We start from the raw sequence: 26127 nt of genomic DNA, 5'->3' as shown, positions 1-26127 counted from the left end.
CATCTCATAACCCCCTCTTCTGCAGACCCAGTACGATGCACTAAAGAAGCAAATGGAAGTGATGGAAATGGAGGTGATGGAGGCCCGTCTCATCCGGGCAGCTGAGATCAACGGGGAAGTGGATGATGATGACACAGGTAGGTCTGAGGCCAGAGGAGCTCAGCAGTGGCCTGAGTGGCAAACCATGATTCTCACCCCTGGGTAACCACCCTCCTTGTCCAGGCCTATCTTCCCTCTGCAGGGCTATTGTAAGGCTAAAGTCAAATAAATAGATGAGAAAGTAGAGGTGCCAATAAATGCAGGGATCATCACAGAGGGCTTTAACCATCATGATGATGACAACATCTGAGGGCCATGGTCTGGCAGCCCCTGGGGAGAGGACAGTGCACATAGACACGTCACCCCCTCTCATCTTTTCCCAGCTAGTGGCTCCTTCCGCCTTGGGAGGAAGCCATCATTACAGAGACCTGTCTGAGTCCTTCTGGCTGACTCCACTTGCTGCCCCTCCCTGTCTCATCCTTCTTCCCTTCTGCCCCTTCCCAGGGACTCTTAGCAGCTCAGTCCTCCCTTGTCTGCCCCCAACCCTACAGGTGGCGAGTGGCGCCTGAAGTATGAGCGAGCTGTGCGGGAGGTGGACTTCACCAAGAAGCGGCTCCAGCAGGAGTTTGAGGACAAGTTGGAGGTGGAGCAGCAGAACAAGAGGCAACTGGAGAGGCGGGTGAGTCTGGCTGAAGGAGTGGAGGCCTGTGCCTGGGAGGGGCTCGGTGCCACGTGTTGGCCCTCTGAAGGGCCTGAGCCAGGCAGGCTTGGGAGCAATAGGGAAGGATTGGTGTGTTAGCCTCTCGGTGCAGGGGACAACCCAGGGCAGTCTATTATTAGAGTGTCTTAGGTTCCCTGGATGTCCCTGACTTCATCCCTCATCCCTGGGTCTCCCCGTCACTCACCTACCTCCTTCCTCTCACCTTCTCCATCAATACTTCCGGGCCTCTCCATGGCTGCTGACCCTGCACCCCATCTTGGCCCCTAGCTCGGGGACCTGCAGGCGGATAGTGACGAGAGCCAGCGGGCTCTGCAGCAGCTCAAGAAGAAGTGCCAGCGGCTAACGGCTGAGCTGCAGGACACCAAGCTGCACCTGGAGGGCCAACAGGTCCGCAACCACGAGCTGGAGAAGAAGCAGAGAAGGTGGGTGGGTCCCCTGTCCTGGGTACAGAAGACCTCCTAGAACAGCCCCAGTTGGGGACTCCTTGCCTCCTGTCCAGGGAGGAAGGTGGGGAGCGCCTGAATTTGGCCCGGGACCTTGCCTGCGTGATCACTCCTAGTATGAGAATGGCTCTCACTCCTGACCTCTGAGGAGCACTCAGTCCACATCCCCACTGAAGGCCTGCTAAGGCTTCTGCTCTCGGATGTGCTCCCTGCAGTGTGTGCCTGTCACCCTGCCGGGGCCCAGTAAGGACAAGCCATTCCATGTGGCCCCGCCCCGGCCTCCGCCCAGCTCCTCATCTCTCCCTTGCCTCAGCTACACAAACACACTCTCCTGACTAATGTCGTTAAACTACCGTGCCACTTCCATCTCATTATGGTAATGACATAGAGGAGGGGGCCCCCTCACAGGAGAAAATCCAATCTAAATTAATTTCCCTGGCTGGGGATGGGAATGGGATGCCTTTATTAGCGACGCCAAGGATCCCACACACCCTGGGAACAGCAGGGTGCCCCAGGGAGTGGGAACAGCGCTGGGTCCCTGTGCAGGGGAGGGGTTCTCAGCAGAGGCACCAGTCGCCTTTGTGAAGGGGCAGCCCCACACCCACAGCCCTCGGGTCACCAGTGGCAGAGCTGAGTCTTTCCAGTGCCCCTGGGTTACCCTTGGCCTTGGGGGCTCACTAGGGCCTGCTGGGCTACTGCTTTGTGCAGAGTGAGGGGAAGTAGGAAGATCTTATGTTCCTCCCTCCCAGCACCTCCGTTCTCCACTTCCCTAGTTCTCATCTTTACCCCCACCCTCCCTTTCACCTGGAGGCAGGCACCCTTGGCGGGACCTCCCTTCTGAGCACCCCGATGACAGTGCCATCTCGGCCTAGTTACCGTCTTGCTGCACTCCCTGCTGGGCAACTTATTAGGTTTCAGCTGCCCGGAGTTTTCTTACTTTTTTTCTATATGGAGTTGGAACGGATGGGAGCTGTGCAGTTTTTGACAGGAACCTGATTAGCTATTCAAGGAAGGTGTTAAGAGGAAGTTCAGCAATTTGCTCCTTATTTGGAGTCCCTGGGTGGGAAATGGAAGGCTGGGAAGTGGAGGAGTGAAGAAAGAGGCCCGCAACCGTGGACCATTAGCCCATTGAAGCATGCTGCCAGCTGGGTGCAGTGGGACTGCTGGCTTCCAGCCCGGTGTGGAGTGTCCTGGTGTGACACGGTACTGCTGTGGCAGGTGGACCTGGCCAAAGGCTGGTGCCCAGAGGTGGGGGCAGGAGCCAGCTGCTCCATCTAGAGTTGCTGAATGGAACTGTGGAAAGTGAGTTAGACGAGACAGGACATCCATTTCTACCCATTCTGATACCCACCTGCCCTCACCCTGGTCCCTCATTCTCTTATTTGTTGAAAAGGGAAAGGTCAAGACTTAACACCTGAGGAGAATCTGTTTACTCTTCCCAGAAGCAGTCTGTGGGTCCCTCTTAGGCCTTTGGATCCCCTCAAAGGAATGCCTCCCATCCCAGACCGGGTTGCCCAGCAGGGCCTTAATGGCCTGACCTATAACCCCTGAATGTCACCTCACGACTGGCCCCAAGTTCAGGCTGTGTGAATCCCCCGTCTGCTTGTGTCCTGTCCGTATCTGTGGCGCTGCCTCCTGGCAGCCTCTGGGCACTGGAGACCCGGACTCTTCCCTTATCTGATGGAGTTACCATGACCGTGCTCCCTCACAGGTTCGACAGTGAGCTCTCGCAAGCCCATGAGGAGGCCCAGCGCGAGAAGCTGCAGCGGGAGAAGCTGCAGCGAGAGAAGGACATGCTCCTTGCCGAGGCTTTCAGCCTGAAGCAGCAACTAGAGGTACGTGGGGCTGCCCACCAGCCATGCCCTGTCACCCTCACAGGCTAGAGCCAGCCCAGGGCCAGCCTCATCCTCTCTTTTTCTCCAGGAAAAAGACATGGACATTGCCGGATTCACTCAGAAGGTCGTCTCACTGGAGGCTGAGCTCCAGGACATTTCTTCCCAAGAGTCCAAGGATGAGGCCTCTCTGGCCAAGGTTAAGAAACAGCTCCGGGACCTGGAGGCCAAGGTCAAGGATCAGGAAGAGGAGCTGGATGAGCAGGCGGGGACCATCCAGATGCTGGAGCAGGTGCTGGAGAGTTTGGCTGAGGGAGGAACCACCATGACCACAACTAACCCGGGGTGTGCGCCAGAGGAGGGCAAGATCCCACATTCAATCATTCATTTGTTCATTTGTTCTCTTACTCACAAAATGTTGAGTGAGCACCTGATCTGCACCAGCCGCAGTGTGAAGATAATTAAGCTTTTGTGGTGCTTTCCACAAGAGCAAATCTTGATTGAGCTCTAGTGGTGAGGAGCTCTGGATACATGGCAGCCGGAAGGCCGTGAGCCTACCCAGCCTGCCACTGAGCTACTGCGTCAGTTCAGGGAGCTAGAGGCTGGAGGCCAAATGGAAAAACCACAGGACTGTCCCCACCCCCAGCAGCCTTCTCTGGGCTCATGCCAGACATCTAGTAAGGGAGTTCAGCTTCTCTGCAGAAGCCAGCTGCCACAGGAGGAAGGTGGGAGCGAAGGGAACTGCTGGCAGAGATTCTCCTGCTCCGGAGCCTGGAGAGAGCTGCCCATCAGGGTGGTGTGGGCAGGGGTCAGGGTGCTGCTGGGGAAGGAACCCAGTCCCTACTCCCACCCACCTCCAGGCCAAGTTGCGACTTGAGATGGAGATGGAGCGGATGAGGCAGACCCATTCCAAGGAGATGGAGAGTCGGGATGAGGAGGTAGAGGAGGCCCGGCAGTCGTGTCAGAAGAAGGTAAGGCAATGGGCACGTACCGGTCCAGTGTAAACCGTGGTCCCCCCATCACTGATTTAAAGTAAGGGGTGTGTTTCTCTACCTTTGCCACACTATCTTCCACTGCCCTTCTGGACCAGGAAATCTCCGCTCAGGATCCTGGCATTGGCTGGGATGTGTGCTCTCAGGGTCCGTAGAGAAGCTCAGACCCTTGAGGAACTAATGCTCTCTGCTTTCTGTGCCAAGTGGCAGCCCACCCTGTGCCCCTCTGTGCAGTCAGCTAGCCTGGCCCAGCGGGGCCTGCCCACTCTGGAACGAGGGCTCTCACTATGGCTCAGGGCCACTGTCTGTGGCCTGCTGTCCCTCCTCTCCCTCCCAGGCTGCTTTGAAACCCTAGGAGCTTTGAATTCAGGGTCTGACCCCTCTGGGGTCATCCATCCTCAGCCCTGCTTCACTGTTTTCCCGGGGTGGGGATCCAGAAGGGAAGGGGTCTGACTGGCACCAGACACTGAAGGGACCAATGGGCCTCTGTCCCCACGGCACTCCAGTTAAAACAAATGGAAGTGCAGCTTGAGGAAGAGTATGAGGACAAGCAGAAGGTGCTGCGAGAGAAGCGGGAGCTGGAGAGCAAGCTCACCACACTCAGTGACCAGGTGAGTGGAGACTGCTGGCTGCGGCCTGGCCAGCTGCCTGCCCCAGCTGGCCTCAGGGATGGGAACCTTAGGGAGAGAAGACTGGGAACAGGGAGGGGGGTGCTGGGCTCCGTAGAGCCCACTGTCATCACTTGTGGAAGGAGGTGATGACCATACATTGCACACCCAGGCTTCTCTCATTGGCTGGCACGATCCCGACACTTCCACTGTCGTTACTCCTTAGGGGGACTCAGAATGAGGGCGGGAATAGGAGTGGGCTTGAGGAAGACAGGAGGAAGCCCTGTGGTGGATGCTAGAGCCCCAACTTCTAGTGTCCATGCAGGTGAACCAGCGGGACTTTGAGTCAGAGAAGCGGCTCCGGAAAGACCTGAAGCGTACCAAGGCCCTGCTGGCAGATGCCCAGATCATGCTGGACCACCTGAAGAACAACGCGCCTAGCAAGAGGGAGATCGCCCAGCTGAAAAACCAGGTATCTGCAGGAAGTCATCAGCTGCAGGGGCAACCGAGCTTGGTTTTCAGGTTTATTCTCTCCCTCTTGCCCCTCTCAGTGGTTCTTCAGTCCTTGGGAAGGAGTGTGACAGGGAAGTGAGGAGAAGCCACTTGTAGCAACCAGGCTTCCCAGGGTCTGTTCACACTGTACAGCATGACCACCAAGCCCCAGGATGGTGTGGATGGGGCCCAGCACTCACCATCCCTGTCACAGGAGCAGATGCCTGTGCATGTCCCACAACATGCCCCAGCCCTGGGGTCTGCAGTGAACAGAGGAGGAGGGGGAGGGCTCCTGAGCTCCCTTTCCCCTGTGAACACCCTGCACAGCCCTCCTGCCCCCAGGGAATGGCTGACATCTCTCCCTGGGGCGGGGGTGGCTCTGTGTCTAGCTGGAGGAGTCAGAGTTCACGTGTGCAGCAGCTGTCAAAGCACGGAAAGCGATGGAAGTGGAGATCGAAGATCTGCACCTGCAGATTGATGACATTGCCAAAGCCAAGACAGCGGTGAGGGTCCGGGGTATGCAGGACCAGGCTGGGGGCTGAAGGAGAGCAGAGCTGCGACATGGCTCCCTTCACCACAAACAGGGACCCTTCCCCAGCCCGGTCCCTTCACGCCAGAGCTTTCTGCAGGGAGAGCAGACCTCCCCTCCTCTGTCTCTCCTCAGTCAGCAGAGGCCAGGGCGGGGGGCGAGGTGGAAGAGGAGCCAGCAAGGACCCGTCTCCCTATTTAACCACCTGCTTGAGGGAGCTTGGCCACAGGCCCCAACACCATAAATAAAGGCAGCTAATGTGGCTGAGGGATGTAAACAGGCGCCTAGAGATTAGCGGAAGCACCGATAAGAGGATGGGGTGGCTCTCTTTCCCTCCCCTTCCCCTGGTCAGCCCACTGACAAGCCCAAGCGGCAGCTAATTAGAGCTCTTATTTAATGCCTCCCTTTTAATTCCTCATCTCCCCCATGGCCCATCCATCGGCTGAGAATTCATTACTGAGATGCGGCCACCAGTACCTCCATGGGCAGGGAATGGGGCAAGGGAGGAGGCTGGGCTTGGCTCTGGGCTCCACGGTCCCCAGCTACTCACCCGGCCGCCAAGAGATGCCAATCTCCCAGGCCTGATTTATCCCCATGACATTTGTGCTCCTCAGCAGTTTTCAGGTGAGTAATTCAAATTCCTTAATTGTGTTAAAAAAGGCTGTTATAAAATTACCATTTTATTTAAATCCGAGTTAATAAATTTCTTGGCTGAGGCTTCCCCAGCTCCCCACAGCCCGGTAACAAGATGGATGGGGCAGAGAAGGAGCCAACGCAGTCATTTTGGTTTGGAATTACAGGCTAATAGATTCATTCATTTCCTGAAGCTGCTGTTGACTGTCTCTTCCCCTCCCCCCAGGAGTGGACTGGCTCTGGAGGCTGGATGGCCAGGGAGCAGGCCATCCCAGCGGAAACGAGAGTCCAAGCTAGGAGAACATCAGATTTCAGGGGTCCTTCCCTGGGGCCTGAAGGGGGCAGAATGCATGCAGGTTGGGGCCTAAACTGCTAGTGCCAGGACGATGGGCCGTTTGTCCTGGGCACACCTTTCTGCCTTCTCATTAGCCTCCCAAGAGCTGCCAGAAAGCAGCTGTCATTGAGCCCAGGGTCTGCCTGTGCTACAAAGACAGCCCTTTCCTTCAGCTCCCTGGCCCAGAGCAGGATAGGCAGGTGTCTGAGCATCGCTGGTCCTGGATCCTGCTCCAGCGGGTGGGCCCGGCCTCATGACCCCCTCTGATTGGAAGTGGCGTCGGGGAGGTTCGGACTTGCCACCTGGGGCCATCGAGGACTCCAGGCCTGATGCCCTCTGGTCCACCTTTGCCTCCATCCAGCTGGAGGAGCAGCTGAGCCGCCTTCAGCGTGAGAAGAATGAGATCCAGAACCGGCTGGAGGAGGATCAGGAGGATATGAATGAGCTGATGAAGAAGCACAAGGCGGCCGTGGCTCAGGTACCCTGCCCAGAGGTGCCCCCCGTACCCCACACCACAGACACTGTCCTAGTCCTCCTCGTAAGTCCCTGGCACAGCCTCTTCTTCTGGGAGGTTGCAGTGCCTGTGTGCCCTGGCACTCAGTGTGGGGTAGGTGGGGCTGGAGTTGGTTCTTATGGGGGATCCCACTTCAGCACTCTCTCCTTTCCCAGGCTTCCCGGGACCTGGCTCAGATGAATGATCTCCAAGCTCAGCTAGAAGAAGCCAACAAGGAGAAGCAAGAGCTGCAGGAGAAGGTAGGGACAGGGTCTCCCTTAGTAGAGAGAGGGTGCCAGGGTCATTGTGTGTCGGGATGAACCCCCAAGCTCACGGGACAGTGAATACTTCTCTACCTTCAGTAATCCACAGAGCAGTATCAAGGAGTGCAAAGGGCTAGGCTTGGAGCCATACCACCATAGCAGACGTTCTGGCTTCAGCTACCTCATTTCATATTCCTATTCCCTCTCTGGTCCTTAGCTTTCTCCTTTCTCTACAAAGGGCAAAATCTGTGCCAGCACTGGGCCAGGTGGGAATGCCTCTGGCTCAGGGCCCCATCCTTCCACCTCCGTGTGCATCCCTCCCTCCCTCAGCCTTCTGGTCACCATGGTGATCTTGCCACCCCTCCCTTTCTGCGCTCACTTCTTTCTTCTCTTCCTGCCCCCTACTCCTCAGCTACAAACCCTCCAAAGCCAAGTGGAGTTCCTGGAGCAGTCCATGGTGGACAAGTCCCTGGTGAGCAGGCAGGAAGCTAAGATCCGGGAGCTGGAGACACGCCTGGAGTTTGAAAGGACCCAAGTGAAGCGGCTGGAGGTGGGTGTGCACTTTCAGTCCACAGGGAGCAGGACAGAGCTACCCCAGCAGCTGGAGCCACGCATGCTCAGCAGGGCTGGGCAGGCCCATGGACACTCCTCAGAGGCCTCTGCCAAGCTGCCAGGCCAGCTGACGGGCGAGTGCCTCCTCCCCCCACCCCGCTCTGTCTGCTCTCTGGGCACCGCAGAGTCTGCCTGCTTTACATTCTGTTTCCGTGCTTGCTTTCTGCCAAGGGACCAGAGCAGCTTAGCTTTTCGTCTTCATATTTTCCTCCACCATGAGCTCCCCCCGCCAGTCCCCTCACTCGCTCTCTGGCAGGGTCATAAATATGCAGCGGATGGCACCACTTCTGTGAGGGCTGAAGTCTGTTCTCTCATCTCACCAGGCGCTCTCTGTCTCCCTTCTCTTTTTATTCCCTTCTTCCTCACTTCCCACCCTTCCCATCTCTGCTTTTTCTCTTTCTCTCTTCATTTTTCTGTTTTTGCCCCATTGCTTCTTCTCCCTTTGTACTTTTCCTCTCCCTAGTCTCATCCCCGTTTCTTCCTTTCTCCCCATCCCATTCCTCTACACCTTCTACTTTTCATTCTTTCCCCCTCACCCCTTCTCCTTTTTCTGTCCACCTCTTTTCTTCTCTATCTTTTTACCCTGCCTTCCTCCCTACTGTAATCTCTGTTCTCTAAATTCACTCCTCTCTGTTCCAATCTGCCGGAGCCAGCACGCTCCAGCTCCTCCCTCTCCGGCAGAGCAGGTAGGAAGAAAGAAGCAGGCAGAATGAGCTCTCTGGGTTACACCCCTCTCGCCCTATTTTTAACTTCTCCTCCTCCTCGAACTTGTAGACATTTGTCTAAGCGCCGGCAGTTCTCCGTGAGAAGTGTGTTCATGGTGTGGGTGCTGAGGAGCATTCCTGCCACCTCCCCATCAACCCCTCAGTCGGTGGCGCAGACGCTAGGGTAGGGATGGAAACATGACCATGGGGCTGGCAGTGGGCATCTGGGTGGTATTAATACTTTGACCTAGGAAGAAGATATGGCTGAACCGCCCAAGACAGGGTCACAGACCTCAGGGGAGCTGGAGAGAGTTAGAGGAGACTTAACAATAGTTTACGTTCTGCCTTGGTAATATTTTGGCCCCCATTTTACGTACAGGAAGGGTTAAGTAGGTTGCGTAACGTCACAAAGCTACCAAGGGGCAAAAGAGGCCATTCGTCTGGTAGACTTAGGGCAGACCTATTGGACTTGTCTCCTTTTCTCATGGGCCCCAGTCCCTTTCCTCAGCTCTCTCTCTCATTTTCCCTTCTGCTCAGTAAGGCAATATTGTGGTTTAGGGACACAGAATGCTCGACACAAATGGCCCTTAGAGATCATGCCACCTAGCACTGCTATTCTAGAGACACAGAGGCTGGGGTCAAGAGGTGGAGACCGTACGGCGAGTCAGTGGTAGAACCAGGGTTAGACCCAGAAGCAGGGTCCTTCCCTCACAACCTGCCGCAGTCCCCAGATCACTTCTTGCTCAGCATCCTGTGGCCCAGCAGGGAGAAATGTGTTCAAGTTCCTGGGGGAGGAGACACTCGTCGGGCTTAGAGGGATGGCTTTGTGCTTGGAATCTGATGACTGTTTAGTCTCCTCCTTTTCTGGGAACTCTCAATAAAGCCATTGACCTCTGAGCACAGGATCTGGCTTCTGGAGCTTCCAGGTCAGGGTCTCGGAGGGAAGCCCTGCTGCCCGTGGAGGCCCCACACAGGGTATCAATCTGGACAGGCCCAGGCTCTGGCCTGAGCACTCCTCCAGCCTTGGTAGTGATGATGATAGTAGGCCCTCTCATCTTCCAGAGGGCCTTCACACGTATTACCTTACTCAGTCCTCAAAGGACCCCTGGGGGAATAGGTGTTCTTCCCCCTATTTTACAGAAACGCAAAGGAGGCCGCCTCAGAAGGCTTTGGTTGCTTGCCCCTCTAGCTGGTGAGTGGAGGACCGGAGCTGGACCCCAGGCCTCCTAAGTCCAAGCTCAGGGACAGCCCTCCCTCCACCTGGCTGAGGGGTCTCTCTTCCCACCTCCCTGTCCAGAGCCTGGCCAGCCGGCTCAAGGAGAACATGGAGAAGCTGACTGAGGAGCGGGATCAGCGCATAGCAGCTGAGAATCGGGAGAAGGAGCAGAACAAGAGGCTGCAGCGGCAGCTCCGGGACACCAAGGAGGAGATGGGCGAGCTTGCCAGGAAGGAGGCCGAGGCGAGCCGCAAGAAGCATGAACTGGTAATGTCCCCAACCCTCGGGGCCCCGAGCTGGCAGCTCTCTGAGTAGCTGCTAAGTGTACCCCACCCCCCTGGGCTGGTAGGGGGTGGCCTGCAAAGAAACTGTGGTTTAGAGAATTAGAGGGAAGAAGACCTGTCTGGAGGACAGTCCAGGAAGCTCTGAGGACAGGCCAGGGGGCCAAGTGTGGTACCGGAGTCTCCATCAGTGAGGCCAGCCCCAACAGCCCAGCAACACCAGAGCGAAAACAGCGCTACATGGGCCAGCCCGGTGGTACAGTGGTTAGGTTCACACATTCTGCTTTGGTGGCTTGGGGTTTCCTGGTTCAGATCCTAGGTGCTGACCTACACACTGCTTGTCAAGCCATGCTGTGGCAGGTGTCCCACATTTAAAGTAGAGGAAGATGAGCATGGATGTTAGCTCAGGGCCAGTCTTCCTCAGTAAAAAGAGGAGGATTGGTGGCAGATATTAGCTCAGGGCTAATCTTCCCCCCCCCCCCAAAAAAAAAAGTACTGCAGGCTTGCAGCAGCACCCATAGAGCTCCTGCCTGCCTGGAAGAGACTCGAAGCAGGCTTTTTCTGGGGCAGCTGGATGAAAGACTAGCCCTCCTGTGACCTGGACTGCCCACTCTCCCTCCTAGGAGATGGATCTGGAGAGTCTGGAGGCTGCTAACCAGAGCCTGCAGGCCGATCTGAAATTGGCATTCAAGCGCATCGGGGACTTGCAGGCCGCCATTGAGGATGAGATGGAGAGCGATGAGAACGAGGACCTCATCAACAGGTGAGGGGGGTCTCTATGGCACCTTTGGCCCACACAGAGGCCCTCTTGACCACCTCTGGACCAGACCACCAGATAGAACAGCTGTGACCTCTGTCTCCCTGTCACTGAGCCACCAGCCCACCCTCCCCTCATGGCCAGACCCTGGCCTGGACTCTGTCCTGCAGCGGGTTAGTGCAGGACAGGTGATGCCTGCATGAGACTCCTTCCCCTCGTCCTCCCTGTCCTCCTTCCCCAGGCCTCCCGGGACCTGGTTCTCCAGTTCTGCCTGTTCGAGATGAGTTATTCCCCTGTTTAGCTGCATTTCCGATGGCGCCTGCCCCACTCTGGGGAGAGCAGAGATTTAAGGGCCATGGTGCCTTGTTACCATGCCAGAGATTTTCTCTTATAAAACCCGCCCAGGGAATGGTTTCGGAGAGAGAGATTTGTAGCTGTAGGCTGAGGAGGAAGTCACGAGGTGGCAGACCAGCAGTCGGGGGTGGGGTCAGGCCCTAGAGAAGCTCCCAAGGCTGCCCTGGGCAGACCCCCAGACCTGCCCCCTTCCCACGTGAGGGCCGGGGCCCCCTCCTGCAGGCAGCCTGCTCCTTGTGGGAGCAGGGGAAAGGTGCCCAGAGTGGTCTGGACCGCCCTCTGAGGATAGCACCCTCACTCATCCTGCTGCCATGTCTCAGCCAGCCAGAGCCAGGTCTTCCTGAGGAAGGAGGGTTCCTCAGCTGAGGGGTCCACCTTGGTTTGCCCATTGATTTTTCTGTCTTCTTCTTCTCGCCCCCTTGCCCACCATTTTCTTTCTGTTTCCAGTTTGCAGGACATGGTGACAAAGTATCAGAAAAGAAAGAATAAACCGTGAGGACTGGAGCGCACGCGCTCTCTGCCTCTCCTTGCGTGGTGTCTAACCACCCTAACACGGGCCCTGGCCCGCTGCATGCCGCACGTGGGCGCACAGCCTCCCGCACCTCCACCCAGCTAGTCCCTCACGCTAACACCGCTGACTCTGTCCTGAGGAGGCGGGGCGACAGGCTGGGCCCTGCGTCAGAGTATAGGGCAGGCAACAAGGTGTGCTCCCCCAGGAAGGCTCAGGCTGGCCCTCACGCCCTTGGAGGGCAGGAGCGGGGGCTCCATCAGAAGGGAGGTCTCAGCCTCCTTCGCTGGCATCCACAGCCTGCTGAGCTCCAGCCCTCTCCTCCTTCAGAAACCAAGTGTAGCGCCTCCCTGCCTATTTCTCTGGAGAAAAGTCTGGCTGGGCTGGGTCGGGCCACATCCTTGGGCTCCTCTGGAGCCTGAGCTGCCTTAACGAAGCCGGTATGTTTCGTTCTGAAAGGTCTGCCGGTTCTTTTGGCAGACAAGGGTAGAAGGTGAGCGGCATCTAACGGTTCCTTGTTTGGAGAAAGCATTCAGGCAGCTAATCAGGGCTGCTCTGCCGTGGTAGGGGAAGGGAACACAGCCAGATGTGTTTGCTTTACTCCCTGCGGGCCCCTTGGGCGGGGGGAGGCCCCGGGCTCGTGCTGGTGCTGTCTGTCAGGTGGCGGGAAGCCCAGGAAATCCACCCCCTCTCCATTTCCTTCTTTCCGGGTGGGAGCTGGACAGTGGGTGCAAATGTGCGGGCCTCCAGGCAGATCAGGGTGATTCTCCATCAAGTCCAACAGGGCAGATTTTCGGGGGTTGTTTTTTAGCATGGCTTTGGTTTCCACCCCCACTCTCTCTTGCCTGGCAGGCCTCCCTGCTGGCCAGGATGGGCTGGCAGAGGCACAGAGGACTCTGCAAGAGCTAATGATAAATGTAATAGTGTGTAACAGTGATAGAGGGCCGCTGGAGCCCGGTTGTCACACACAATTAATATCCCCCGCCGTTCTGTCTCCGTTTGTTTGTTCCCCCGCGACTCGGCTCCCAGTTAACTAATAGCACATGAGCCTGGACATAAATTGTATTTGACGCGAGGTTTAATTCCAACCATTTAAAATTTCAACTGCCCCCTGAGCCTGCCTGCCCCTGGAGTTTGTTTACGGGCCCGATTATTTAGGGAAAAGAACCCAAACGTTGTCTATGTGCTTGAAACTAAAGGGAAGGCGAGGGCAGGCAGGCCAGCTTCTCAACCCATTGGCTGCTCTGAATGTAAGGAGGAGAATTCGTATTCTGAGCCCACAACTGTCTGTCCCCTGTGTGTTCCAGCCCTGCCATCCTCGTACTGTAGGAGCTTCGAGGGCTGATAAAATGCGCATTTAAGATCATATTCTAAACCATTGCCAGGCAGACGCGCACACACACGGATATGTGCACACACATACACACACACACACACGTGTGCATGCACGCAGGCACACGGGGGCGTGCAGTCCTAGCTGGGTTCCCGCTGATGGCAGAGAGGTGGTATGGCTCCTTTCTCAGCAGCTCTGGGCCCCAGCTCCAAGTTATCGAGCGAGCGTGCTAAGGCGGGCAGAAAAATAATGTTTCGATTTACTTAGAGATACAGTTGTTATTGCCATAACCTTAATGAAAGCAGTAAACAGCGCAGCATTAAGGGAGATTTATACAGAAACGCTTTTAACATGTAGACATAGATTTTGCGATGCATACGGCACCTCCTTTCTAAAGGCAATCAATATGGTTATGAACGGCGGTGATAAATTACAGGCTCTGAAGCTAGAGAAGGAGGTTTTTTGCACGGGTGTATAAATCAGGTGGTATTGGCGTTCCATGGGGCCCGTGCACCATAGTAAATCTGCCAGGCTTGGACGGGCACAGGGCTTGCATTAGCGGTTTCGGGGCTCTCTGCTAAACTCCTATTTACCCAGGGCATCAACCAGCCTCGTCTTTGTTATAATTCTATATTTGACGGAAGCACATAAAATACGCCTCTTTATTCCCCTCCCCACAAGTCCTGCTCTCTCAGTCCCCAGAACAGACTGGTGGTTTCTTCCATGTATGTGTGTGTGTGCACGCGTGCACACGTGTGCACACGTGCACGCACCTACATGCCTGTGTGGCTGTTTATTCAAGAACATAATTCAGGAATGCGGCTGCTCCTGTTGACACAGATGAAAGGAAATTTATATCAAGGAGAAATCCTAGCATATCTGTAGCAGGGGAATGTGGTGAGCAGACATTTTACAGAATTCTAGAAGCATTCACTCAGAAGCTGCCTCCAAGCCTTCACTGCTTTTTGAGGGGGTCACCACAACTCCAGCCTCAGAATCTGACTCCTTTGGGCTTTCCTGCCAGTGGATAGAGCTCAGCCAGCTTGGCCAGAGAAGCCCTGGAGAGCAAGAGCTGGAGGCTGCCTGAGGGAGGGAAGAGGAGACCTGGGGAAAGACAGCCTTTGTTTGGGACTCTCTGGGCCCAGCTGGGTCTCCAGGGTGCAATCTGAATCCTGAAGCTGTTGCCAGCCCCTCGGGAAATGCTGCTGCCCCCTCTTTGTCCTTTCTCAGTTTCTTAAGGGCCAGGGAAGTCACAGGATGGGTCTGGAATATGGCTATGGTGCCCAGGTTGGTGGTGCCACCAGCTAAGGTGACTCCTGGTTCAAGCTGACTTGAAGTCACAGTGAAACCCTTCTCTGCCCCATGGCCAGCTGCCCAGCTCTTGCCATGAAGGCATGGAAAATGGCAGCAGCTATAGCCATGTTTTTGGGAGTGGGGAGACAGGAACCAGCAGAGGAGACCTAAGTTGTAGCTGAAGGTCCCAGGACTCTTCTTGTTAACCAAGAGCCATTTAGCTATAACTGATGAATGGATGGTCTCCTTGTGATTGTCATTGGATTGGCTGGCTGAACAGCAGCCTGCCACAGAAAGTGAGATGGGAGGTGCCTCTGTGCTCCTCAGGGTCTTCTTGGTGGCTGTCACAGAATGTGGCCTGCTGAGTCGGGATAGGGTCCTTGTGAATGGTGTGCTATCTAACCTCTCTGTTCTCTTCCCTGACTCACTGATGCGCATGCCACCCCACATCCCAACCCCCCTACCCAAGAGAAACCTGCTGCCACTTGAGTGCCCCCTACTGGGAAGCGAGTGGTCACCTCTTCCTCCACCTTGCCTACCCTTCTGCTCCTCATCCCACAGCGAGGGGGAGTCAGATGTGGACTCAGAGCTGGAGGACCGGGTCGACGGGGTCAAGTCATGGTTGTCGAAAAACAAGGGGCCTTCCAAGGCAGCTTCCGATGATGGCAGCTTGAAGAGTTCCAGGTGAGCATGTGGCCTTGAGCTGGGAGGAGGAGCTACCTCGTGCCCCAGGGATGGCTGAGCAGCGCCTCCATCCAAAGAGAGCAGGCCTCACGCCACCTGCATCTCTTGCCTGGCATGCGCATGTGTGTGAGTGTGTGTGTGAGTGAGGGGCCCAAGCGCGCCACTGGTGTGTGGAATGAGCACAGGAGGCTCGGTTTCTTCTCAGTCAGGGTCTGCATTCCTAGGTGATATTTTCCTATCAGGCTCCAAGCTTTGGTTTGGTGTAGGTTTAACTTCATCCCCACTTATCATTCAACAAATGTTGATTGAACTACCTGATAGTTTGCGTCCTTGGAATCAAGACTCGCTTGGGGCACAGGGGGACTCTGGATCCCACAACACCAGACAGGGTCAGCCTGGGCCAGCTCTGGACCTCTGAGGTCTTAACAGGAATAGCAGCAAAAAAGGCACCACTTTCCCTGACTCCCTGTCACAGCTACATTCTGTCTTTCTCTGCCCATTCTCTCCTTTCTCCAGTCTTTTCACTGCCCCCCCCAAGCTTTCTGCTAATGCCCATCCACTGGAGGAACTTGCTCCCCTGTTTTCCAGCTGAGTCACAGTCTTCTGATCACACAGACAGCTACCCTTGGAATCCAGATTCCACTGTCCCCATCCCTCACCTACTGGCCAGTGTGGCAGCAGGGAGGGAGAGCCGTCCTGGGCTCCCTCCCCTCCGGTGGCCACTTCCCTGCTGCTCCTCAACCACCACCCCACACACTCTGTTCCACCCCCACTCAGAGCCATCCTAATCCCCACCCTTCCTCACCCCTCCAAGAGACAGCAGGTGGGCTGGGTAGAAAAAGGAATCGCCCTCCTTCTCCAGCTCCCCTGAGGCCCCTGCCCACGTCCAGCCCATCACCACCAGCTCCCAGCCAGGGCCCCTCTAATTGGCTTAATTTATTCGGCCCAACAACATTTTGTTATTGCAGATAATGCCGCCTTCCCCGCCCCACTGCCGTCCACCACTGCGTGGCAGGAGGCTCCAGGTAGTTGACAATGAAATAAATTGAACTAAACGTTTTAGAGGGGGAAAAGTGATGAAATAGAACAATAGTCTAATTTACATGACATTCTCCATGAAGCTATTTTCACTGACGCAAATTATTTTGCTTCATTTCCTCCGATGCTCTCACGGCCACTTTCCAGGGCTGCTGTCGATTTCTCCTCCTCTCTCCTCCCTCCCCGTGTCTTTATTCTCTAGGTTTAACGCTTGTGCCTCTCTCTCTTTCTCTCTCTCTCATTCTCTCTTTGCTCCCCCTAATCCATTACTGGTTCTTTCCTCCCCGGCCTCACTCCTCCCTCAGAACGGCCCTCAACACCCTCGGGAAGGAGGGCAAGGGGACGGAGGAGAGGCCGGCCTCGGTGCTGAGCTCCCTGAGCTATCGGAAGCGGCTCACGCTGAAGGACTCCATCGGGGGCACTGGCGACGAGGATTCGCTCTTCACCACCCTGAGCGAGAGGGCAGCCTCCCCCGAGAGGCCCCCACGGAAGGCCCGCACAGGCACCAGGGAGGAGCCAAGCCAGGGCAGGAAGTCTGAGGAGCCTGAGGAGTGTGGCTCCATTTTCTCTGAGGTCGGGAGCCTTGCCAGCCGGGGGCTGGAGAAGCGCTGGGGCTCTGACTTTGACCGGGCCTCGGCCGTCTCTGCACCAGTCAGCCGGGCCTCCTCGGCCACACGGCGCGGCTCTGGGGAGGACGGGGCCCGCTCCTCCATGAGCTTCTCACTGTCAGGCTCACCCAGTTCCCGTCGCAGCACTTCCCGGCTCGACAGCCTGTCAAAGACCCTCAGCCCTTCCTTGAGCCGGGCCTCAGGCCCCGGCCGGGAGAGCCCTGATTCCAGCCTGTCCCTGGGCCGAAGCTGTCTGGATGAATGGCATGATGGAGCCAGTGTGGCCTTGAGTGAGGCCCACTCGCAGTTCAGCCACCCGTCACTGGCCCGAAGTCTGTCGGTGCCACCCCAGCCACGTGTCTCAGCCTCTGCCACGGATGAACCTCTCGGCTCCAGCGTCCGCCCCGTCAGCCGTCACTCCTACCTGGACCCAGACCTGGAGGCTGCCATCAATGAGGTCTTGAGCTACAAACCTGTCCCGTTCCAACGGAGCAGGCTGGAGCCTGACTCCGAGGAGGATGACCGGAAGAGCACCCAGAGTGTCCGGAGTGCCCGACTGGACCTCCCAGAGCGAGCCACCAGCATCCGCCGCTCAGCCTCTGCTGCCGATGTCTCTCGGTCCCGCAGCAGCCGGAAGAGCCGGAGCAGGAGAAGGAGCAGGTCCAGCTCCAGCTCCACTTCCAGCTCAGAAGATTCCTCGGAGTATAAGCAGAGGAAGAAGGGGCGCTCTCGAAAGAGCAAGAAGAAGTCCAAATCGAGAAGAAAGAGAACGGAGACAGAGTCTGATTCCTCCTCATCAACATCCAGTGGCTCCACTGTCTCAAGCCACAGCCGCTCGAGCGTGAAGAAGGGCCCGGCTGGAGAAAATGAGGAGGCTGGGCAGGCGCGCCAGCAGTCACGGAAGGAGGAGAAGAAGCGCAAGAAGGCGGTGGACAGCCTGATGATGCGGTACCTGTACCGGCCCGAGAGCGACTAGCGTAGTAGGTGGCTCCTGGTTTGGAGTGCAGCATGGCGTGTGCCACTCATTGTGAACTAACGTGCTCCTGCCCCACTCGCCACCACCTAGGCCCCTCCTGTGTTCCTCTTGGCAGGCCTGGCCTCAGAGAGCCTCCTGGCTACCTCGGAGAGCAGGGGCCAGCTAAGCTAGTCAGTCATTCGGAGCTCTGAGCCCAGTCAGCTGAACTTGATGATGATGTCAATCACAGCTCCCACTTACCCAGTCCTTACCCTGGCCAGGGACCCTTCTGGATATTTGCCACGCTTTATTTACTTAATCCACACACTAACCCCATAACATCTGATTAGTCCCATTTTATAGAAGAGAACACTGAGGCTCAGGGAGGTTAAGTCACTTGCCAAGGTCATACAGCTGGGAAGTGATAGCGCCGAGGTCTGAATGGACTCTGCAACTTGTCCTTAACCAGTCCTCCACAGCCCAAGGCAGAGCACGTGGGCAAAATGCTCACTGTGTGTGCCCAGTAGCACCCATGTGGGAGTTTTTGTCCATAGCCCTCATAGGCTGATCCCCAAGGTGTGAGCTGGTGTGTCAGTGGCCATCAGTTATTATGGGGCCTTTTGCTCAACTGCCCCAGGCCCTGCAATGCCACCTTCCTCCCTGGCATGGATCTCAAGGCTAGGAATGCAAGTCTCACAGGGCTGCAGCCCCCACAGCACCGCACCCTGCAACAGACCTGGAGATGCCTGACTCCCGTCCCGGCCCGCCCACCTGAAGCCCACACATGGGCGTCACCTCGTCTCTGCTGTCTTGTAAAGTTTTAATGAATAGAAATTAGCAGCTGCTGAGTGACAGCTCCCTCCTGGCTCTCCTGCCTCCCCCAGTCTTCTCACTGCAGGGAGGGTGATCTAGCAGTTAGACCCTTCTGCCCACAACCCCCTCAGAAGAAAGGAGAAGACTGACTCATTGGAATCACATTGTTGCAGTTTCCCTGGTGGGTGGTGACATTTGGATCACCCTGGTTATGTGAAGCTGTTTTCTGCGTGGTACCCTCCCAGGGCAAGCTTGCTGCTTCCCAGGAGGTCTGACCCCAGAGTGCAGCCTCCTGGGGTACGGGCCATGTTTCCCAGATGCATGAACTAACACACACCATTCGCGTGCTTGTGGGCTTCTTGTGCAGTGGAGCAGCTGGACAAGTACACTGCCTGGCTGGGTTGTACCAAAAAGGACCAGTTACGTTTTAAGGAAGGAAGCAAGAGGAAGTGAATGTTACCTGCAGCTGTTTGGAGATGGGGGATGGGATGGGATTAGACGGGATGGGATGAGGGAGGAGGAACTTGAACCCAGACCAGGCTCATGGCCAACTCAGATTCCTCAGGCCTGAGCTGCTCTAGCTCTTGGGCTCACCGCTGCTCTGTCGCTTCCCCCATGTGGCAGATGCTTGCCGGGTGCTCTGGGCAGAGCAGGAAGCATCTCAATTGAACTAGGGAGCTGTTGTCAGCTCCACAGTGAGAAAAGCGGGGAGTCATAATATTGTGTCTACCACCTCAGCCTTCCCCTCAGCAGCCCCACTGAGTGTCCTGCTCCCCCAGGGCAGGATGTCAGTTGATAGACTGTGGGGGGAGGTTTGGAAAGCAGAGAGGGCCAGGCCCTTCTGAGCACTGCACTTCTAGCTGAAGAGGGAGACATGGGCCCAGCCAACCAACCCACGCTGACCAGCGGCTGGTGGATTTCAGACCCCAGTGCCCTCAGACCGTTGTCACCCTTGACCCGACAACCAGCAAGAACAAAAACGTAAAGCCTGTTTCTTCCCCCAGCCACCAGCACAGTTCCTCTTGTCCACAGGAAAACAGGAGTAGTCCTGAAACCCTACACGCCACCACCTCCGAGGAGGATTGATTCACTGCGGGTAGAGTGGGCACCAAGCCAGAAGCTAGCCAAACAACACAGAGCCAGCCAGAGGAGGACAGGGGAGGGAGGACCTGGGTGGACTCAGCATGAACCGGCTTTGGGTGGATAAAGTGCTAAGAGTGGGGGCGGGGGCGGAGTGGTGGCTTAGCTTCCCATCTGGTGGTGGGGACCAGTGAGAATTCAGAACACGAACGTATCCATAGCTCCATAGCGAAGGCAAGGGGCGGGGGCTGCCACCCTGGGCTCGCCCAGCGGGAATTAGCTTATGTACCAAATTGTTTGTGACAGCGTTGAGCAGGAGACACTGGCTTGTGGGGAGGAAAGCTTTTTAAACAATTTGGTTAAAATGCTCCAATTGCCAGCCTTGACTCTTGCCCCAGGGAGGGCACTGGCTGCCTGCTGTTGGCTCTCTGGCAGCAGCAGTAGTAGAACCCTGAAGGAGACTGGCCGAAGAGCACCCAAGGAAGGAGCAAGGGGGTCTTGTGGCTCCACAGAGCAGGGGAGAGGCGTGGAGGTTCCCCTCCCCAGCCGCCTCCGCCACGGGGCCCAGCATCCGGATCGGACAGCGTTGAAACCTGGCTGTCAGTTATCCGGCTGCCTGCCTGGCAGACACAGGAATGTGGGAGTGGGGGCTGTGGCCCCACTCTGAGGAGAGGAGCACCCCAGGGCTCTCCAGCCATGCCCCATTTGCATGTGGGTCCCAGCCCTGGCATCTGGCCGGCCCACTCTGCCCACAAGATAACCCCACTGTCTTTCCACAAAGCCGGTCCTTCCTGTGCCGACAGCAGACCTTAGCACTGGATGCCCAGAAAGTCTGTCTAAAAAATGAAGATAAAACCAGGCTCCCACTAATTTAGAATTCAAACAACCCAAAAGCTAAAATAACCCCAATTTTTTCTGTGTTGCACAGTCATCATTGAGCTTTATAATTTTGTCCCTGAGACACCCCAGAGTCCTTAAGTGCCTTCGGCCCATCAAAGTAAGACTCATTTATGTTCAGTCTAGTTTGTATTAAATGTGTTTTGTGCTATTCTGATTCCTTTAAAAATGGTAATTCATTCATGAGAAATACGATAACTGTTAACCAGACTGCCCCATTCCTGAGCCATTTTGCATAATTGAACATGTATTCTATCAGGCTCCTTCTCCCCAGGGAGAGAGAGAAAGCCCTGTCTTTACGCACCCCCTGGGCTCTCACCCAGGCCAGCGGGGAGAATTCAGGTTTGGGCTTGTTTTCTCCTCAGTTCACCCAACTGAGGGGCAAGGGGGAGTCATCAAAAGGCTTTGAGGTCTAAGAGTTCCGGGTTCAAATTTACATACTGGCTGTGCAGCCTTGGGCAAGATGCTCCACCTCTTTGAACCAGCTTCCTCTGACATGTCATGGGGTTGTGAAGAATGAGACAGCATATCCGGAGTGCCTGGGACAGTCGCGCACACACAGGAAGTACCCAATGACCAAATCCGGTTGTCACCACAGTTGGAAAAGCTAAGGATGTGGTTCTTTCTTGCAGAGTCCTGTTTCCTCCTCTTTGGGTTTGGGGATAGAAGAACTTCAGAACTTTGGAAGAGCTAGGAAACAAGGGCCCTCCTCAGATTCTGAAATCAGAATTGTAGGCAGTGGGGTCACAGAATTCCTGTTTATCCCAGGGGGAGCTCTCTAGGATCTGGAAGTAGGGCTGTGTCCCTGGATGCGCTGGGCAGGGACCCACTGAGTGCAGGGCACTGGTAGGGTGGAGCCACCCTGGGCTGCATTTTCTCCAAGAGTGTCAAAATTATAGTGCACTTGAACTGGCAGAGGCAGCGGAGGCAGGAGGGGCAGGGGAGGGCGGCTCCAAGGCTTTGGGAAAGAAAGAGAAGAGAAGTTGACTGGAGCTGGATGAGGTCCCATCCTTGCTCGATGCCATGAGCCTGCTCCATCCAGGGGTAATGCTTCCTCACATCTTGGTGCGGGGGTAGCTGGGGACTGCCGGTGACTGATGAAAACTCTGCAGGTTGGGTTACGGTACCAAGAAAGGGACAGCTCTGCCACCCTGAAGCAGAGGTCTTGCCAGTCCTATTTCCTGAGTCTCCATTCCTTGTGGTAAGCGAGGATGCCATGGTCAAGGGCAGAAATTCTCACAGACCTTAGGAAAACCTGATTAGGAGAAGGGGTTAAGATCTGGGGGTATTCCATGAGGAAAGGCCCTTCTTCTTAGCAGGAATCTTGTTAGAAATAACTGTACCTTAGATAAGTTCTAGTCGTATAATCACCAAAGCCTACAGTCTCTAAGTCAGTGTGTCCATGGACCACCTGCATCAGAACCTTCTGGGAAGGGAGTTGAAAATGCAGAATTCCTGGGTTCCACCCAAAAGCTATCAAATCCAAAGTTCTCAAGGGAACTTTTCTCAAGGGAAGTTCTCAAGTTCTCAGGAATCTGCCGCTGATTCTTACGCGCACACAAGTCTCAGACCCACTGCTCCACGGCATCACTTTCCTCAGAGTTTTCAAAGCTTTCAGAGTCAAAACAATGTGCTCCTTTCTCTTACTGACCTGAGTGTCTTCTGGGAAAGCCAGGGAAGGTTTTACTTCTCCATTTGTGGCTTTGGGGGAACGCTATGACAGGGCTTGTGGGCCTCCCTAGGCCCGAAGGCTTTGGTGCCAAAGGGTAGGAGTGTCAGTCCTCTCTGACCTCATTCCTCTCTCCCTGCAGCCCCACCAGCTACTGGAAGTCCCCTGCCCCTGACCGGTCAGACGATGAGCACGACCCTCCGGACAGCACTGCCAGGCCCCGATACTCCCACAACTATCTGAGTGACAGCGACACAGAGGCCAAGCCAATGGAAACCAACCCATAGCCCAGGGGAGTGGTCCACACCATCCCACGCCACGGCCTACTGCTGCCATGGCGCAGGAAATGGCGGGGCACAGGTCTCCCCACCTTACTGCAGATCTGCATGGGAAACACCGAACCCTCTTCGGTCAGGGGGCTTCCCAGGCTGCGGGTGGCTGACGTCTCCACATGGAAGAGGTGGGGGGAAGAGGAGCTTCTGAAAAGAGAACTTTTTGCTCCTTCTGCCTCCAAAACGCCACACTCTTGGCTTCTACCTTGGGCCACCGTGGGCAGTGGCAGGTGGCTCGGCACTGCATGGAGCCAGCAAGTTGACCTCCATCTCAGCCCCCTGCTCAGGGACGGTGGACAGATTGCCTACTGGGACTTTCTGGGTTGCTGGGTCCATGGGGAGGAGTTAGGGGCAGGAACAGCAATTCCTTCCCCCTGGCTTGGGGCGAGGGCTTTCTCTTCTCAGTGCCTGCTGTCTTTTTACTTTTTAATTTAAATACCCAACCTCTCCATCACAGCTGCATCCCTGAGAGTGGGAGGGAGCTGCAGTGGCAGCTGGGACCCCGGGGAGTGAGTAGGGGAATCTCATCTCCACTCTTCAGAGAGCAGTCCTTTCTCTGTGCAGCTGGAGAAACCGATGAGCAGAGCTGGGTCTGCGTGGGGAGGGGCTCTCAGGTGCTTCTGGGTTTGGGCTAAACAAGCCTACAGAGACAGAGGTGCATGGGTACCATCCGGAACTTCCAGCCCCCAGCCCTCTTCGTCTCATCAGTGTGTTAAGTGCAATGACCTACTTAAGAGTAAACCCATTCCACCTACACCACTTCGGGGCTTATCCAAGCACTGCCTCCCTCCCACTCTGTCCGGGGTGCCTGGACCTTAAGCTCAACTTGAGAGGGAAGGCCTTGGGTTGAGGGCTTGTGATCAGAAGAACTGAAGATGGAAGTTTTGGTCAGTGCTAATGGGTATTAGACATGAGTCCTCACCCTATGTTCTGAGCCTGAGTCATTTTTCTTCCAATCACCCTGCTCCCACACACTTATCCCAGATGTGACAACATGCGGCCTGCCGGTCCCAGCTCCCACCCTAAAGGTTATCCTGCCAACACCACCAGACTTGGGGGCCCAAGGGCAGTGCCTGGTGCCGCTCCCATCTGCTGTCCCCCCCTCTCTCCTGCAATTGGTTTGTACTCATTGGGCTGTGCTCTCTCTTCCCTGTTTACCTGATGTATGGAAATAAATGTCCTTTTCCTCCTGGCTCTGCCAATTTTCCTGCCTCTTCCTTCAGGCTCAGGTAAAGTCCAGGGTGGTCACGAGGGAGGAGAGTCAGGATTCTAGTGGGGACGTAGGGGAATTGCGCTGGTCTCCAGCCTGCTCTCACGTCAGACCAGTGCCACTCAGAGAGCCTTGGTAGGTCATTTGGGGCAGGCAGAGGAAATGGGATGAGGATTGGTCAAAGAAGACATAACCGCCCCCCCCCCTTTTATGTTAAGAGCCTGTGGATTGTAATTTAGGTTGGCAGAGCCGTCCAGGCCACCTCCCACCCTGACCTCCACTTGGGAATGTTGAGGTCCCTCTGATTCTTAAATCTCACCAATTACAGAGATCCTATCTTCTCTAACTTTTTTTTTAAGGGATGGATGCAAGCTGTTTTTATTTTATTTTTAATTTTTTTTTTCCTGAGGAAGATTAGTCCTGGGCTAACATCTGTTGCCAATCTTCCTCTTTTTTTGCTTGAGGAAGATTAGCCCTGAGCTAACAACTGTGCCCATCTTCCTTCACTTTATATGTGGACCACTGCCACAGCATGGCTGACAAGTGGTGTAGGTCTGCAGCCAGGATCCGAACCCGGGAACCTGGGCCACCAAAGCAGAGCGCACTGAAGTTAACCACTACGCCACAGGGCTGGCCTCTCGATTTTTTTTTTTTTAAGTTTAATTGTAGTCATTCCACAGATGACTTTTTGATCAAAACTTGGCAGAACTCTCTCTGGCCCCCAACCCCAGTGGCCAAAGGGCCACTTGAATAGGCTGGGAGTGCAGGCTTCCCTGCTCAGTCTCTGCCTCGTGACCCAGTCCACACTTGGTGCCCTCACGGACAGCTAAGAAGCAGCTCATGCAGAAGGGCAAGAAACAAACGAGTCCCTCCTCCTCCTCTACCTTCTGTAATGTGACCAGTTCTAATCCCTGCTTGCATAGTGTTTACAGCTGGCCAATCAGACTCCCCTGGTTTGGGCAAGTAGACGGGAAAGGGTATCAGACAGCCCTAATGCCAAGGCTCTGGTGATGTCACCACCCAGAAAGGGAAGGAAGGAGAAAAGACACCCCCAAAATGAGTGTGAGAGAGTGTAAAGTGGGCCCATCTTGAATGAAAGAAACCGCCCCTCTCCACTGCCCGCCAAGGTTGAATAGAGAAGGTAGTAAAAGTGAAGTTATTTATTTTTTTTAAACTGCTGGCTCCTCGTGTTCAGTTCTGTCACTCATCTTTTACTCCTGCTTTCAAATAGCTTGGTGCATTTTCTGTTTCTCCCAGAACTAGTAATGACATAGTCCCTGCTACCCATAGACAAGACCCCAACTCTGTTCACCCACGTGACGCAGGCTTCTGGTTAACTGGAAAGTCCAACGTCAGTCTCCAGTGACCTGGCCTGGGGCAGAGGGCTTTGTTCAAGTCAGAGAACTTCTATTATTCATTTATCCATTCGCTCAACAGTCATATTTCATAACTGCCTGCTGTGGTCTAGGCTTGGTCTAAGTGCTGGGGATGGATGAGCTCCCCTGCATCATAAAGTGGATATTCTAGCGGAGGAGTCAGACACACAACATATGTACCACACCTACCAATATGTGCAAGCTGGGGGTGAGTGGGGAGGAGTAATCATAGTGTTTGTGCTCCAGCGGCTCGTGGATTAGGGCCAGGGCAGACCCAGGTGGAAATAATTACATGAGACATACAGAAGGATGAAGAAGTTACTTTGGGAATATTATGAAGGGAGACACTCTCACTGCAAGGGGGTGGGGGACGACTGGGAAGGCTTCTAAAAGGAGCTGGTATTTGGAGCTGGGGCTTGAAAGGATAGCACTTCCACAGGTAGATATTGCAGACAGGTGTGCTGGGAAAAAAGCAAACCTTGAGCAAAGGCCCTGAGTCCGAGAACAACAGGTGGGGGTAGGGAACTCCACAGGCCGCCTGGGGAAGCCAGACAGCACCTCACATGATCAGCGCTTCTCCAAGCTGCAGCAAAGCCCCTCCGCACGGTGCTGGGCTCCGGGCTGGGAGACGGAGGCAATTCCCTCAGCACCAACTCCCCAGGGGAGTCCAGGGGCCTGCAGGGCCATCAAAACCCATCTCTATTTTGGGTGTGCCTTCAGAGGTCTGTGAGCTCCTGCCCTCACCTGTAAACAGGAGTAGCTCTGGTCCCTAACATGTAAGTGATTCCCGCAAACCAGGCAGCAAGTCTGTCCCTGTGCCAGGCTCAAAGCCGCCTCACTAGGTCCTCCTCTCTAATCTCAGACCCTGGGGATGGCTCTGACTCCTGGATAAGAGGCTTGGGCGGGGACCAAAGCCCTTTGAGGCTCCCCAAGGTACCAAGTCTGTGCCCAGAGACCACAGTGGCATGCAGTGACTCCTGAACTACCTCCTTTTGTCCTGTGTCCTCTTGGCAGATTATGCCAGTTGT

At 55.5% G+C, this 26127-nt stretch overlaps 1 protein-coding gene across 39 annotated transcripts in view; it reads left to right on the top strand.

Moving 5' to 3' along the window:
- Positions 1-23705, top strand: part of MYO18A (myosin XVIIIA) — a 95679-nt gene extending 71974 nt beyond the window's left edge. For 19 of the 39 annotated variants that reach the window (XM_070227754.1, XM_023653139.2, XM_070227751.1 and 16 more), the window contains 18 exons: positions 26-137; positions 591-718; positions 1028-1182; positions 2915-3038; positions 3127-3327; positions 3896-4006; positions 4534-4638; positions 4961-5107; positions 5517-5630; positions 6985-7101; positions 7293-7376; positions 7792-7929; positions 9993-10178; positions 10816-10955; positions 11751-11795; positions 14999-15121; positions 16465-17747; positions 22324-23705. In XM_070227754.1, the coding sequence (XP_070083855.1) occupies positions 26-137; positions 591-718; positions 1028-1182; positions 2915-3038; positions 3127-3327; positions 3896-4006; positions 4534-4638; positions 4961-5107; positions 5517-5630; positions 6985-7101; positions 7293-7376; positions 7792-7929; positions 9993-10178; positions 10816-10955; positions 11751-11795; positions 14999-15121; positions 16465-17743 (3309 nt within the window). In that variant the 3' untranslated portion in view covers positions 17744-17747; positions 22324-23705. The remainder of the gene's footprint in view (positions 1-25; positions 138-590; positions 719-1027; positions 1183-2914; positions 3039-3126; positions 3328-3895; positions 4007-4533; positions 4639-4960; positions 5108-5516; positions 5631-6984; positions 7102-7292; positions 7377-7791; positions 7930-9992; positions 10179-10815; positions 10956-11750; positions 11796-14998; positions 15122-16464; positions 17748-22323) is intronic. The other 20 variants (XM_070227779.1, XM_070227778.1, XM_070227776.1 and 17 more) reach the window with 5 other exon arrangements.
- Positions 23706-26127: the final 2422 nt, after the last annotated feature.

This window comes from Equus caballus, chromosome 11 (genome assembly GCF_041296265.1).
Source record: "Equus caballus isolate H_3958 breed thoroughbred chromosome 11, TB-T2T, whole genome shotgun sequence".
NCBI classification, from domain to species: domain Eukaryota; kingdom Metazoa; phylum Chordata; class Mammalia; order Perissodactyla; family Equidae; genus Equus; species Equus caballus.
The sequence above is the reverse complement of the archived record's forward strand: the minus strand, read 5'-3'. Positions and strand labels throughout refer to the sequence as shown.